The following is a 14051-nucleotide window of genomic DNA, read 5'->3' on the forward strand; positions in this document are numbered from 1 at the left end:
ACGCTGCACAATCTCTTTCTTTTGTTTTCTTTGGTAAATGTTGACTCCTGCTTGTTTTTATTATATTTTCCTTCTATTTCATCGTCAATTTTACTTCTTTTCATCAAACTTTGCCACGATCCAAAGAAAAGGTGTACCGTACCTGCTCCGAGCCCCCCCGGGAGGCCTGACCTCTGACCCAGGTGGTTATGCTTGACGTGGATCTGAAGATCTGCCTCTTTCCTGAAGTCCCAGGCACAGGCTGTGCAGCGGAACAGCTTCTTCTCGTTGCTGTGCTTCACTGCCAAATGCACCTGGAAGACAGAGAAAGAAGCAATTCAAGATAATTAACTCATGTTTCCATGTATCTACCAAACCAATTTCTCCTTTCTGTGTTCTTTGTAAAAATAAAAAACAAAAATCGGATTCACCTGTATGGAGACCTTGGAGTCAAACACCTCCTGGCAGAGCGTGCAGTGATAGAGCACAAACGTGTGCATGTCCAGCAGGTGTTTCTGCAGGTCGTCGACGGAGGAGAACTGTTTATCGCAGCTCTCGCACACATACTGCGTTGATGTTGTGGTGTAGTGCACCGTCAGGTGCTGAAGCAATGCATCCTGGGATTCAAAGTCCTCCTTGCTGCACTGGGGGCAGGACTGGCGCCGCAGCAGCATTTCCAGGTGTGACTTCAGGTGGGCCTGGAAACCATCAAAGCTGGAAAATCGCAGGTCACACTGGTTGCACGGGTAGTCCCCGTTGCTCCCCATAGAGGGAGTGGAGTCCCCCCCAAGTCTGTGGCGCTTCGGGGAGGAGATCTCCACGTCCGAGGAGGCTGGGCTCAAGTCCGCGACCTTCGCCTGCCGCTTGTTGTTAGCGAGCGGGATGTTCTTGTGGTTCTCCTTTATGTGCTTGGTGAGCTTGAGGAGTGAGCCGAAGATGGGAGAATTGGTGCAGTAAGGGCAGGAGTAAACCTGTACATGGACAACAGCTATTTACTTTCTTTCAGATTATTGTACGTTGACATACATTTGTTATTTCTGAGAGAGAAGGAGAAAAGAGGAAATATAAAGAAAGGATGACAGAGGAAAGAAAAGAGGCAAACACGAGCACAGGCCATACATTATAATCACCAGCATAAAAAGTGTCTTATTGATATTTGAAGACAAAGTTTATGAGAACAGAGAAATCATATATAAGATATGCAAATAAAAGGAAGAGTTTTTTCTTTTTTTTGTCAATATAATTGTTACCCAGCACCTGTGGCGAAAAACCAGGATATTAACTGTCTGCAACTCCCATCTGATTCCAATTATGTATTGAGCACAGCATGAACCATGGGGTCCGGAGGCGAGATGCACACTCATTCTGCAGACTCATTAACTGCAGCCTCAGCTTCAACACGTGATGAGACAGGTGCAGCAGCTCCATTATATTCACCTCTTATCAACTCTGATCCACAGGTTGTTGTGAATAAACTAACTCTCACCTCCATGAAGGACTGAGACGCAGACTGCAGAACGGGAGACTCCAGTTTGGCCACGGATCCTCCAGACAGTCCTCCGCCCCCGAGAGCTGAGGAGCAGTGCGTCTGCTGAATGTGCTCCGTCAGTGACGACTCTGTCAGGAATCCCATGGAGCACTGGTTGCAGAAGAACGCGTGGTTCCCTTCTGGGATGGAAGAGTTGAGTTAGATCGTACCCTGATCGACGCTCACATTTTGTTGAGGAGGAGTGAAACATACCTAAAGTGGTGGATCCTGCCACGATCCCACCGGGCAGGCAGTGGGACACTCGGATGTGCTCTTGCAGGGAGTTGATGTCCCCGAACATGTCCGGACAGTAGTTGCAGTGGAACGCTGTGACGTTAGTGAACTGCAGCAGAGGAAAAGCTGCCGGCGCTGTGTTGACGGTGCCGCCGCTGGCCCGGTGAGCCTTGCGCACATGTTCGTTGAGATTGTAGAGTGTTGGCAGGGTGTCCAGGCAGAGCTGACACGTGTGGCTCTGCTGCGGCTTATCTGCATGGATGGTCTTCAAATGGATCTCCAACACCGCCAGACTGTGGAAGTCTCTTTTTGAGCAGTAAGGGCAAGAGTACGTTAATTTACTCCAATTCAATCCTCCACCTGTAGAGATGGAGAGATGAAGAACTGCGTGTTTAGGAAAACACAGAGACGTGTATGAACTGGTTTAACTCTGTAGATGAGTGACTGTCCTACCTCCACCTTGATGAACCAGGCTTATCCCAATCTCTTCCACCGTGTCGGTGCCTCTTCTCCGTCCTCGCTCACTGACCTGGATGGGTTTTAGCGTAGAGTCCGGTGTGGAGCCTCTCTCCAGGCTGGCACTGGAGTCTGGAGTGGCTGAGCTCATTGAGGCCACGCTGCCCAGCGCGGGGTCGGGGCTGGCAGCGCTGTGATTGGAGGAGTCCGGCTGGCGATGGCTGTCGAGGTGGCAGTAGACGTCCTCCACAGACGGGAACTGCTCCGAACACACTGGACATCTGGGGAAACGGAGCATTTAAGTTCAATTACAGCATTTTACATTAATTAAAAATCAGAGGTTCGATAAAGAGGAGAAGCTTGGCAGTACTTGTGTTTGCGGTTGGCATGCTGTGTTTCAATATGTGTGAGGAGAGAAGCCTCGTCGAGAAAGATCTCCGGACAGTGGATGCATTGCAAGTCGGCTCTGTCCGACAGCTGGGGGTGTCTGGTCAGGACGTGTTTCTCCAGCTCGTCCGTCTGGCTGAACGTCTCCTCGCAGTAATCACACATATACAGGTCCTGGTCCAGGTCAATGTCGACTCCTCCCTTCTTGCCTCCGTCCCTCTCGCTCCTCAGTGCAAGATGCTCTCTGTTCTTGCGGTGAGCCTGAGAAAATAGTCAGGAAGGTGTTGTAAAATACAAAAGGTGTTTCATACGACGGCAGTAAACTGTGTCTCATTGTGACAGTTTTTCCTCTGAATCAACTCACCTGCATGTGGCTCTGCAGCGACGAGGTGGAGGAGAAGCCGCGCTTGCACACGCTGCACTTGAAAGGTTTGCTGGAGCTGAAGGTTTGAGTAAGAAAAATAAAATTAGTAAGAAATCAGACTCACAAAAATCAAGCAAGACTCTTAAGAGCAGATTTCATGGTGACGAGATGAGAGGCAGTGACCTGTGCGTCTTGAGGTGGATCTTCAGGTGATCAGAGCGAGAGAACGCAGCTTCACACTCCTGACAACTGTACTTCTTGTCTCCTGAAGACAGACAGAGGCGGCAGCGGCAGAGAAAAGCTTCATCAGGGATAAAACAAATATCCGACATAGCTAGAACCCACAGACCAAAACTCACACGACTCATTCTGAGGTTTGGTGATACAACAACATCGAGTCTTTACTGATTAGAACCAGTCGGGAAGTAAATGCACCAAATTTTCAAACACTGTGGACTTGGTGTTGTTACCTGTGTGGAGTTTGACGTGTCGGTCTCTGCTCCTCTTGTGTTTAAACAGGCGGCTGCAGAAGGTGCACTTGAACGGCAGCTTGTCACTGTGGATCTGCTCGTGGCGCTTTAGGTAGCTCAGACGACTGCAGGGAGGGATGATGACAAACACTCGTTATGTGAAGACTCATGACAGCAAATATTACACTTGTTATTTTATTTCAGTGGTAATTTAAAGGGTAAAATAACCGAAAGCAACAAGAGCAAACATTCTTACCAAAATAAATAAAAGTAGATCATTTATTTAAAAGAAAGAAAGAGAGAAACACATTCCCTGCTGCCAGTCATCTGGTCACTTCACAGGAACACATAGGAACAAAGAGTCGTGTGGAAAATGACGACGATGACTTCATGGTGTGTGTGACAGCTGTTCTTAAAGTGGGTCTCGCGTTACTCCCTGGAGACGCACATGAGAAATGTATTCACCTCATTCTTTTTACGGTTTGCCTCGGTGGCCCATGTTACCATGGCAATATTGAGAATACAGTGTATTTACGTACTTATTGATATTCATGAGAGGAATGAGACTAAACAGCCAACTATGGCATCGGTGTAATTGTGCACGACACAAAGTGCGTGTCAGTGCACCAAGTTGACGTCTGCAGCAAACGTGCGAGTTTGATACCTGAAGGACTTGTCACAGAACTGGCAGGGGTACGGCAGACCGGCGCCTCCTTCCTCCTCGCCACCGGTGGCCATGCCGAGGTCGCAGCAGCCATCGGGCATCTGAGAGGGCGAGGCCACGTCTTTGCTGGAGGGTGAGGACGGCACCCAGGACAGTCCTGCTGGGTCATCTTCACCGTCTGACGAGAGAGGGAGGCAGACACGGAAAATGTAAAAGGGATATATTCGAATCGTCTGCAGATAAATGGATAAAAAACACACAGATGCGGTTTGTTCTGTGCGCAGCTGCAGGTTTATAAAAGGAGACAGGTGAGCGCAGAAAGACAAACTGGGGGTAAAACCTGCAGCATTACAATGGTTAAGAAGTTGCACGTCTCTTGGAAGGTAAAAGGCGAGAGAGGCGGCCTGTGGGAGTTCAAATGGGAGAAAAAAGAGGATATATACAGAAAAACAAACACATTTATCCCGGTTCCACACAAGAATACAGAGGATGGCAGAGATAAAGGGAGAATAGAACAGAAGAGAGAGAGAGAGAGAGAGACTCCGGTAGCAGCAACATCTAAATAGAAAGCTCCAAGAACTATGTATCCCCGGCGGAGCCCAGAAATAAGGACAGAGTGTATTTTCTCTCCGTTCATCCTCCCTCTGCAGCCATCCCTCGCTCCATCCCTCCCCTCGCCTCCCCTCCCCTCCTATCCCTCCATCCCTCCCCGAGGACCATAGATCCGCCTCATCATATTTTCATTAGGGCCCAGGCAGATTGAAATGTTGGAAAAGCGATTAGGAGATGTGGAGAGCGGAGCGGAAAGATGGCGATATTCACTCCCTTTATCTGTCAAACATAGGAGATTATGCATTGCTCTTTTCCTTCCTCCACCCCCCCTTCCTCTCTCTCTCTCCCTCTCTTTTTTTCTCCTACTGTGTAGTCTGGCACAGAGGCGACAGAAAGGCCACGACTCCTTTAATAGACACTTCAGAATGGATTGGAGGCGACAAAGGAGGAGGCTGAATAATGCTTGATATTGTTCTGTTCGTCTTTGTGCTCCTCTGTGAAGCGGCACAGTGAGGCCATTTAGTGTTTGCCTGGAAAATGTAAAGGCGAGAGGAGTTGAGAGGAAAAGGGGGAGGCCGGGTTTTCTTTTTGCTTTTATCTGATATCTGTATCAACCGGGGGCCGGCGACGAATCAGAGAGACAAACTGGAGGAGGAGCGAGACGGCACGACGAGTGGGGAAAGTTCGAGGTGACTTGTGCCAACACAGACGTATGTCCAGAAGAGAAGCTTCTCCTGGTAATTTTAGAAACCTCTCCAAAGCACACAACGTTTTACCTCAGCCAACTCCTACCACAATCCTTACTGTGTGTGTGTGTGTGTGTGTGTGTGTGTGTGTGTGTGTGTGTGTGTGTGTGTGTGTGTGTAGTCTACTGTGTATTACGCCTCGCAGAGAGGGGGTGGAAAACAGATTCTTGTGATGAATCGATCACCAGGAAGATGTAGGCACTGGGATGAGCAAATAGAGCTCTGCAGGGGGGTTTTGGTTTTTAAAAAAAAAAAAAACACACACACACACACACACACACACAATGTAAAAGCATGAATTATAAATTTGACTGAAAGCAAGTAGGGAAAATAAAGAGGCTTGAGAAAATATAAGGAATAGAGATATCAACATGGAGCCTAACAGTAAGAGACAGAGAGTGATGATGAAAGAGAGAGAGACAGATGGAGGAGAAGCAGAATGAAACCTATAGGATGTGGCTGAACCCTCGTCTGTGGTCGCTCTGTGAAATCTTATGTGGGGTTTGACCCAATAGGACCAAGAAGGAACAATCACTCCACTACACCAAGTCGTCCTGTCCACTGGGGGAAGACGTCTGTGGACCAGGACCAGAGTAAGTGAGGTCAAACTCAAGAGAGGCAGTGAATTCCACCTTCTGCAAAGCAGCACACGTCCTCATTGTTCTTAGTTTCTTTACTTTTTTATTGTTTTTTGTTTTACGTCAGTCCACAGTGTTCGATGTGAATGTGGATCAACTGTTCTCGTCTGCGTTGGTTTGTTTGTTTGCATGATTACCATGAAATGACCCAAGAAAGAAAGCCATTAAAACCTGGAGGATCCACATTGTGCGATAGGACCTTTTCCAATATTGATTTCTCAGAGAATTGATGAATGGATCTTGCTGAAAATATCTATGAGTGCAGTGTGCAGGTGAAAATCCAGATCTAGTGAATTCCAATCTGGTTTCACAAGGGGACTGTCAATGTAAACACTCACATCATCCATCAGAACGCATGTGTTTAAACTCTCCTCTGTCATAATTACCCTCAAACAAGCTGAAGCAGCTTTACAGAGAAACAGAAACACGTCTTTTATGTGCTATTGATTTTTCTGCCTCACAACATTGCTTCATCGTAAGGAAGAAATCATTCCACTCCATGGAAGTGACATCTACACACGTCTGAATCCGATGGCACCAAACAGGAATCCAATAGTAAATAGAGCATCTATATGGGTTAAGGCTGGTGGTGTTAGTGCATCTATAAGACATCTGTCCAGTCACCCACTGCTGTTCTCACAACAGGATACAAGTCTTTTTGTTTAGCCTGAGAAAGACCTTTTGAGTTTTACCCAAACCAAAATGTTCAAGCAAAGAAAAGAGAAACGACAACAGCATGTTAGAAAAAGCAAAGAAGAGGAAAAGAGTAAACGAACCCCAGTAAAAACAGTGCTGGTCCGAACACATGTGGACCATTACGCGGAAAACCAGTACCAGTAAATTGAATGGCAACGTTTCAGGAGGTGGGGAAGTGGAGCGAGGGAAAGAAAAAGAGACATTGAACAAGACACAGATTCAGTCAGTGCAAGAGGGAGAAATCACTTTTTGAGGGAGGGGATGGAGGGGTGTTGAGAAAGAAGGGGAGGAGAGATTAGCGTCATTAAAGAGCCCTAATCCTCTGACTAGCGTGGCTGGCGCTAAAATGGAGGATCACACGGCTTTTTAACGGCGCCTTTGTCAGCCGGGCGCGAGGGGACCTGGCAAGACAAGGCCGGACGGCAAACTGGGAGAAGCTGGAGGATGGGGAGGGGGGAGCGGAGAAAATTTCAATGAAAAGTTAAATTAGAGAAGAATCCTCGAGAGGAGAGGAGATGAGCAGGATGGATGAAGGGGGGATGGGGGGGGGGGGGGGGGGGGGGGGGGGGGGGTGATTGGAGGAAAAACAGAGGGAGAAAGAGAAGTTGGGGGAAAAGAAAGGAGGAACAGGCAGGAGCAGGCGGACGCCAGCACACGCTGTTCCTACCCCCGTCTCCTCCTCCATTCTGTTCTTCTCCGGCGGACGGGAAACGAACGAGAGGAGCGGAGCGGAGTACCACAGGGCCCCAGCCGCTCCACTCCCGCTTTATCTCTCACTCTACAGTCTTCTCCTTTCCCGTCCATTCCCTCTACCCTTCATCCCTCCCTCTGTCCCCAGCAGTCCCTCTACTCTTCTGTCTTCATCTCTCTTCCTCCACCTCCCTCCCTCGCTCCCTCCCTCCGTCAGCTTTCATGTTGTTACTCATTATAGCGCCTACATCTCTCCCTCCGTCCCACTGTCTCTCTCCGACAGTTTTTCCCCTACTGATGTTGGCCTTCACCCCCGTGTCTGGGCCTGGACGGGACTATAGGGGGGAGAGGGGGGTGGGAAGGGGCGGCTGTTCCAGATGGACGGACTCTGAACTCCAGAGGAGGGGAAAGAGATGGTGGGATGAAAGAGAAGACGGGAGAGGAGAGGAACGTAAGGTTTGTGAAAAGAAATTGAAAAGACCAGAGAGGACTTGAACAGACCTGAAACAACACACACACACACACACACACAGACAGACACACACACACACACACACACACACACACACAAACAACACACACACTCCCTGCGTCTCTCTCTAATAGGCCCGACAGTGTGGCAACGTGTGGAGGACGCAGCCTTGGTGAAACACTCTAATGAAGAGACACACACGCTGATCAATCTCTCTTTATGTTTCTTCCTCCCCCGTCTACTCTCCCCCAGCTACTCAAACTCCGTAACTTTGTCATGACTGTCACACTGAGGGGAAAATATATCAAAGCAGGCGAGTTTACAAGAAAGTGCTCCGAATAAATTAAACTTAATTTAAATTTTTTTAGCTTCAGCGATATTTGAAACGTTGCGATCCAAATTCTTGTTGGTGCGAAAAAGTGACAAACTGGAGTTGAAGACTCAAACGGCCTGACACGGTATCGACACCCAGGAACACGAGTTCAATTAGCTCGCTCTGGATAACAGCGTCGGCTAAACGCCTGAAATGGAAACACAATCTCTCCGTCTCTCGCTCTTCTGTTGGCTTTGATGTTTGAATTAAAGCGGCTCAGCTGATCGCAGCACGAGGAGGGTTCGGGCTCCCAGAGCAGCGGCAGCGAGAGGCAAAACGCCGTCAACGCTCAGATACACGCAGAAAAATACACGGTACACATTAACCACGAATAACACGCAACACGACGGGTTAAACGTGAGAGTAACGTGAATAATAAAAGTGTGATTTCATAAAAGTGTCAAACATGCCAACACAAAATATGTTGTCAAACTAAACCGTTATGTAAGTCGGTTCCGGAAATATGTGTTTCAGGAAATATCCGAGGCTAAACGAACGTGTTCACCGTGCGTTTCGCTGTGTACCTGCTTTAATCCACCTTTCAGCCTCTCTTTCTCTCCCCCACCTCCCCTTCCCGCTCCCTCACTTCCACCCCCTCCTCGCCCCCATCTGACTATGAAACTCTCCTTTCCACCTTTCTGCTTGGCCATCAGCCCAGACCTGCACCTTTCCCAGCGAGACCCCCGCTGACCTCCATCCCTCTCTTGCTTCATCCCTTCTTCCACTGCTCCCCAGGCCCCCTCCGATGGCCCCAGGCTGCCCCAGGCGTGCGCGCACACACACACACACAAAATCACACACACACACACACACACACACAGCCCCAGACTCACAATAGGGGGCAGAAAAACAACTTCCACCCTTGGCTCACTCTGGGCAGCCCAGCACACACTCCTGCTCTCCCTCTCCCTCTCACTCACACACACACACACACACACACACACACACAGAGAGAGGCACACATGCAAACACACAGACTAACACAATTAAGAGTCAAATTCAATATCCAATACTATGTGAAGGGTAATGAAAAACTGACCTGACAAACACTTCGTTGTCATCATCTCTCCACCTCCACTTTTATTTTTGTAAAGAACATCCTGTGGGTTAAGATAATAGCAAAGGGAGCCGCCTGAATCTAGTTACGTTCCACTAATAAATTGCATGATTTGTGTTTTAAAGAGTAAGAGCCAGTTATTACTTTACTGTGTTGTTATGAAGCAGTCCAAAACAATGAAGTAATGAACCCCTCACTGTCTGAACAACTGCTGCCATTACACCCGAAGATTTTCACAAATACTAAACAGAGGGAGCCGAGATAGCAGGACAGGAGAATACAAAAAAAAAAAAGAGTTGGCATGGCAACCGATAAGCTTACTGGCTGCCGTGCATTATGGGAATTGCACAGTGGGAAAGTTAATTTGGACCAGTCAGAGTGTTTGGCTGAAACTACCTGTTGTGCGCATGGAAAAGAAATAAATCTGCTGCAGAGAATAAAGAGAAACACTGATGCATTTTTATACAGAGAAAATGTCTTCATGTGCATAAAGGTCCAACTTAATCTGTTGGGAGATTAATGTTTACATTTGTTTTCAGGCTTGAGTCTATTCAGACGTTTATTAGGAGGATGGAAGAAGTGGTGTTTAAATAAATGTTTTTGACAAGAGAAAGTAAGTTTTCTTGAATGGATGATGTAACACACTAGTTGTTTTAACTCAGACGATCAAGTTAAAACAACAACAGATCATTAAATGAACAACTCGTTTAACTTAACTTTGTAAGTTTAAAAAGGAGCTAATCTTTCAACTAAGCATTTAACTTGCATATCATAAGTGACCCGTTTCTGTCCTTGTGGGGACATTTAGATGTCATCAGATAATAAACATGGCCCACACACACACACACACACACACACACAAACACACAAGTCTGTAAAATGCATCTACAACATGGTTCGGTTAACTGGGTGCAGGAGTTCACACGTATGCACATGTCCTGCGTTTCGAGGACCCACAGTCCTTTGACGCTGTCCTTGTAGCTCACATGGGAGCCAGTCTGTTGGGACAAAACACACACACACACACACACACACACACACAAACACACAATCATACCCATATGTGCCACAGTGAGGACAGATAGAAAGGACGATACAGCAGTCTGTCCGGGGCTTGAGCCCTTGAGGACACGATGGATGGACACACACACCCACACACACACACAGACTCTCTCACACACACACACAAACACACACACACACACACACACACACACACACTCAGCAGGCTGTGGGGACCCTCACCTTCTGCCCTGGGAATGGATCCGGCTGCTTTGGACGCTTTTGGGCGCCAACTGCTCCATATGGGCAGTGTGTGTTTGTGTGTGTGTTTGGGGGCAGAAGGTTAGGGGCAGGGGGCTAAGGATGGGGGTGTTGGACAGCGAGCGGACAGATGACGAGTTTGTCTCTGCCACACAGCGAAATATACCGTGTACAAGCAACATAGAAGCTCAATGTTAAAAACAGGGTTAGGACAAGTTATAGAATTAATAACAACTTCAGACTCATTAAGAACTTGTTTACAGGACCAGAGGTTCCACTTAGTCGAGTAAACCGTCAGCTGTTGGATAGACAACACAGCTATTGTTAAAAAATAGATGTAAATATCATGTTGTGCACTTTGCAAGGAGAAAAATGCAAGAAAAGATTCTCACTACAACTTTTCTGTTTGGGATTATTGGGAATTTCATGGCAGATAAAATTGCTTGATATGAACTTTCTCACATATCGTATCATAACATATCTACGTTAATCTTTGCCAATAGACGCTGAGTAATGCTGAAAATATTCTATATTCTACAGGATAAACTATATTTAGATGGTGTGTGTTTACGTTACCACTTTACGTGAAACAATTTATTTTCTTTAGTCGTGTTTTATATATTTTAACTGTAAAGCATCAATTACATTTAGTTTTCATTAGGGTGTGAAAATTACGTTTTAGATATTAATGCCAAATTAATTTTAAAAAAAGATTATGTTCTTATCAGCCAATAAATTGGTCTCTAAAAATAAATATCTTAGGGGAAAACTACACACCTCTGTGATATTCCACATCTTTAAAGGATTCACTGCTGAGCACTGAAAATACGCAAAGCTCAGTAAAACTGTCAACAATTATAAATCGTTGCTGGTAATTAAGTTGCGTATTGGTAATAATGTCATTTATATATTATACTACAAAATGTTTCCACGCTTCCACAAATCCAGAAGACGTGGACATAACAACACACACAGTCTGTCTCTCTCACACACACACACAAACATACACCATGTGGTAGAGGAGGGCTGGCATCTGCTTCCTCTTACTCGTCCTCTTCCCTCTCTTACTCATCCTCTCTCTTCTCAAAGTCTTTTTTAAGTCTCCACATCTCGATTTCCTCTGAACATTTACCTCCTCTTTTTCTTACCTCCATTCAAAACACATAGAACTCATCACTTAAACCATGAGGGTCACTGCTCATGGTTCCAAATCCTCGTCTCTCTCTCTCTCTCTCTCTCTCTCTCTCTCTCTCTCTCTCTCTCTCTCTCTCTCTCTCTCTCTCTCTCTCTCTCTCTCTCCCCGTCTCTGTCCATCTCTTCTCTCTGTGCTGTTTGTTCGCTCAGAAATGAGAACCAGCTGTCAGGCAGAGCGTTGGATAAACAACAACACCATGCCAACACACACATACAGTACACCGCATATGCACACATGCTTACTGGAAGTCGACACACACACACACACACAGACAGACACACACATACATACATACATGGTGGTGTGGTCCCATTGTGTGCAAGCCGGCGGCTGTATCATCTATTTATAAGAATGAGGTTTGGTGGAAGACTGCTCACTAACCTAGAAACACATTCACCTGAGTCACGCACACACACACACACTTCTCATACCTTCACTAAAGCACACACACACACACTTATTACGCACAAAAGGAGGCCCTTGGATGTTTACTGAAATACCCACAGAAGTACTCACAGAACTGCAATAATCCACATACAGTTATGAATAATAACAGCTGAGTTATATTTCAGAGGTGTTAGTGCCACCTTGTGAATAATAACAGATAATTAGCATTTAGCAAGACCCTCGTATAAGATCGTGTGTGCATTCATCATTCAAACAAACTGCATCCACTACAACTGGATGTGATTGATCTGATGATGTATCAACAATATTACTCACATGCTCTCACACACACACACACACAGACACACACACAAGTCCTCCCACACTCACCTACGCATACGTGGGACCTATAAATAAGTGATGTAGGCAGCTGGTGCTCGCTGTTCAAAACATAACACAGTGTTAACACATATATAAACTGGTAAACAAACAAAACAATTATTTTTATATGCAGTACAAATACTAATAACCACACTACCCACTTTCAGGGATATAAGCGGCCCGGGAGGTAGATGTGAGGAAAGACGGAGAGGAAACGAGGGAGAGAGAGAGAGAGAGAGAGAGAGAGAGAGAGAGAGAGAGAGAGAGAGAGAGAGAGAGAGATGGGGAGAGAGGCTCCTCGAGTCCCGTGGGAGAATGATGGAGGGGGGTCCTGTGCCCAGGGGAAGAGCAAGAGCAAGCTGCGAGAGGCGGGTACCTCCTGCCCACCGCTCCCCTTCACTCCCTTCCCTTCTGGAGGACGGGATTCTGAACAGCCCCCTACTCACAACTCCAAAAAAAACCATGAGAGGAATACATGCACACACACACACACACACACACAACCTCACACACACACACACCGACGAGAAGTCCCCATGGGAGGAGCAGAGCAGTGCAGAACACCTGGACCTGCCATTAGTGACACACTCAGGGATTAGAGGCACAGACGGCACGAGAGATGGAGAGAGAGAGAATGCACACTGGGATAGACACACACACATATACACACACACACACACACACACACACACAGACACACACACTAACACTATATTCAGAATGAAATGAAAGTGCATGAACACACGCACAGACACACACAAGCACTGACAAATGTCAACTCAACCAAAATGAGGATGCGGAAATATTAAGCAACATTCAGATTCAATTTATAGACTCATTTGCTATTGTGTCATTTGTAAATGGTGAAATCTGTGTGTGTGTGTGTGTCTGTGTGTGTGTGTGTGTGTATGAGAGAGAAAGAGATTTAACTTGATGTTTGACACCTCACACACTCAACAATTGGCTTTTTTCTTCTGTAGTTCAGTCATAAAAATGCGAACAGACAAAGACACACACACACACACACACACACACACACACACACACACACACACACACACACACACACACACACACACACACACACACACACACACACACACACACACACACACACACACACACACACACACACACACACACACACAACCTCAGGTCAGAAAGGGAATAATCCCCAAGTATCAAGTTCAGAGTGACAGTGGAGAAGGAGAGGTTTTCAAAATAAACCATCCAGAAAAGAGGCTCCTGTGCGAATTAAAGACCACACACTGGCTGCAACAAAGAGTGGCGCTCAGACACACACAGGGAGGGACGCACACACAGAAACAAAGGTGGATTGGGTAAGAAAAAAGTGTGTGTGTCTGTGCGTGTGTGCTGGTGACATGAAACAGATCAAAGGGGGGGAGAGGTCGGAAGGGCAGAGAGGGAGAAAGACAGAAAGAGAGGCCAGGGGGTCCCGTAATTACAGCCTACATCCGCCGAGCTGAGTGTGTGTGTGTCGGTGTTAGTGTGTGTCGGT

At 46.8% G+C, this 14051-nt stretch overlaps 1 protein-coding gene across 4 annotated transcripts in view; it reads right to left on the minus strand.

The window, feature by feature from the left end:
• znf423 (zinc finger protein 423) overlaps positions 1-14051 on the minus strand; it is a 138110-nt gene that overhangs the window by 69323 nt on the left and 54736 nt on the right. For 2 of the 4 annotated variants that reach the window (XM_034587713.1, XM_034587712.1), the window contains exons 4-13: positions 4083-4260; positions 3419-3543; positions 3132-3213; positions 2949-3024; positions 2568-2845; positions 2195-2478; positions 1721-2101; positions 1466-1647; positions 411-950; positions 143-293 (exon numbers count right to left, since the gene is read on the minus strand). In XM_034587713.1, coding sequence (XP_034443604.1) covers positions 143-293; positions 411-950; positions 1466-1647; positions 1721-2101; positions 2195-2478; positions 2568-2845; positions 2949-3024; positions 3132-3213; positions 3419-3543; positions 4083-4260 — 2277 coding nt within the window. Of the gene's footprint in view, positions 1-142; positions 294-410; positions 951-1465; positions 1648-1720; positions 2102-2194; positions 2479-2567; positions 2846-2948; positions 3025-3131; positions 3250-3418; positions 3544-4082; positions 4261-14051 lie in introns of all 4 variants that reach the window. The other 2 variants (XM_034587711.1, XM_034587710.1) reach the window with 1 other exon arrangement.

The sequence above is a fragment of the Hippoglossus hippoglossus genome, chromosome 6 (assembly GCF_009819705.1).
Source record: "Hippoglossus hippoglossus isolate fHipHip1 chromosome 6, fHipHip1.pri, whole genome shotgun sequence".
Classification (NCBI taxonomy): domain Eukaryota; kingdom Metazoa; phylum Chordata; class Actinopteri; order Pleuronectiformes; family Pleuronectidae; genus Hippoglossus; species Hippoglossus hippoglossus.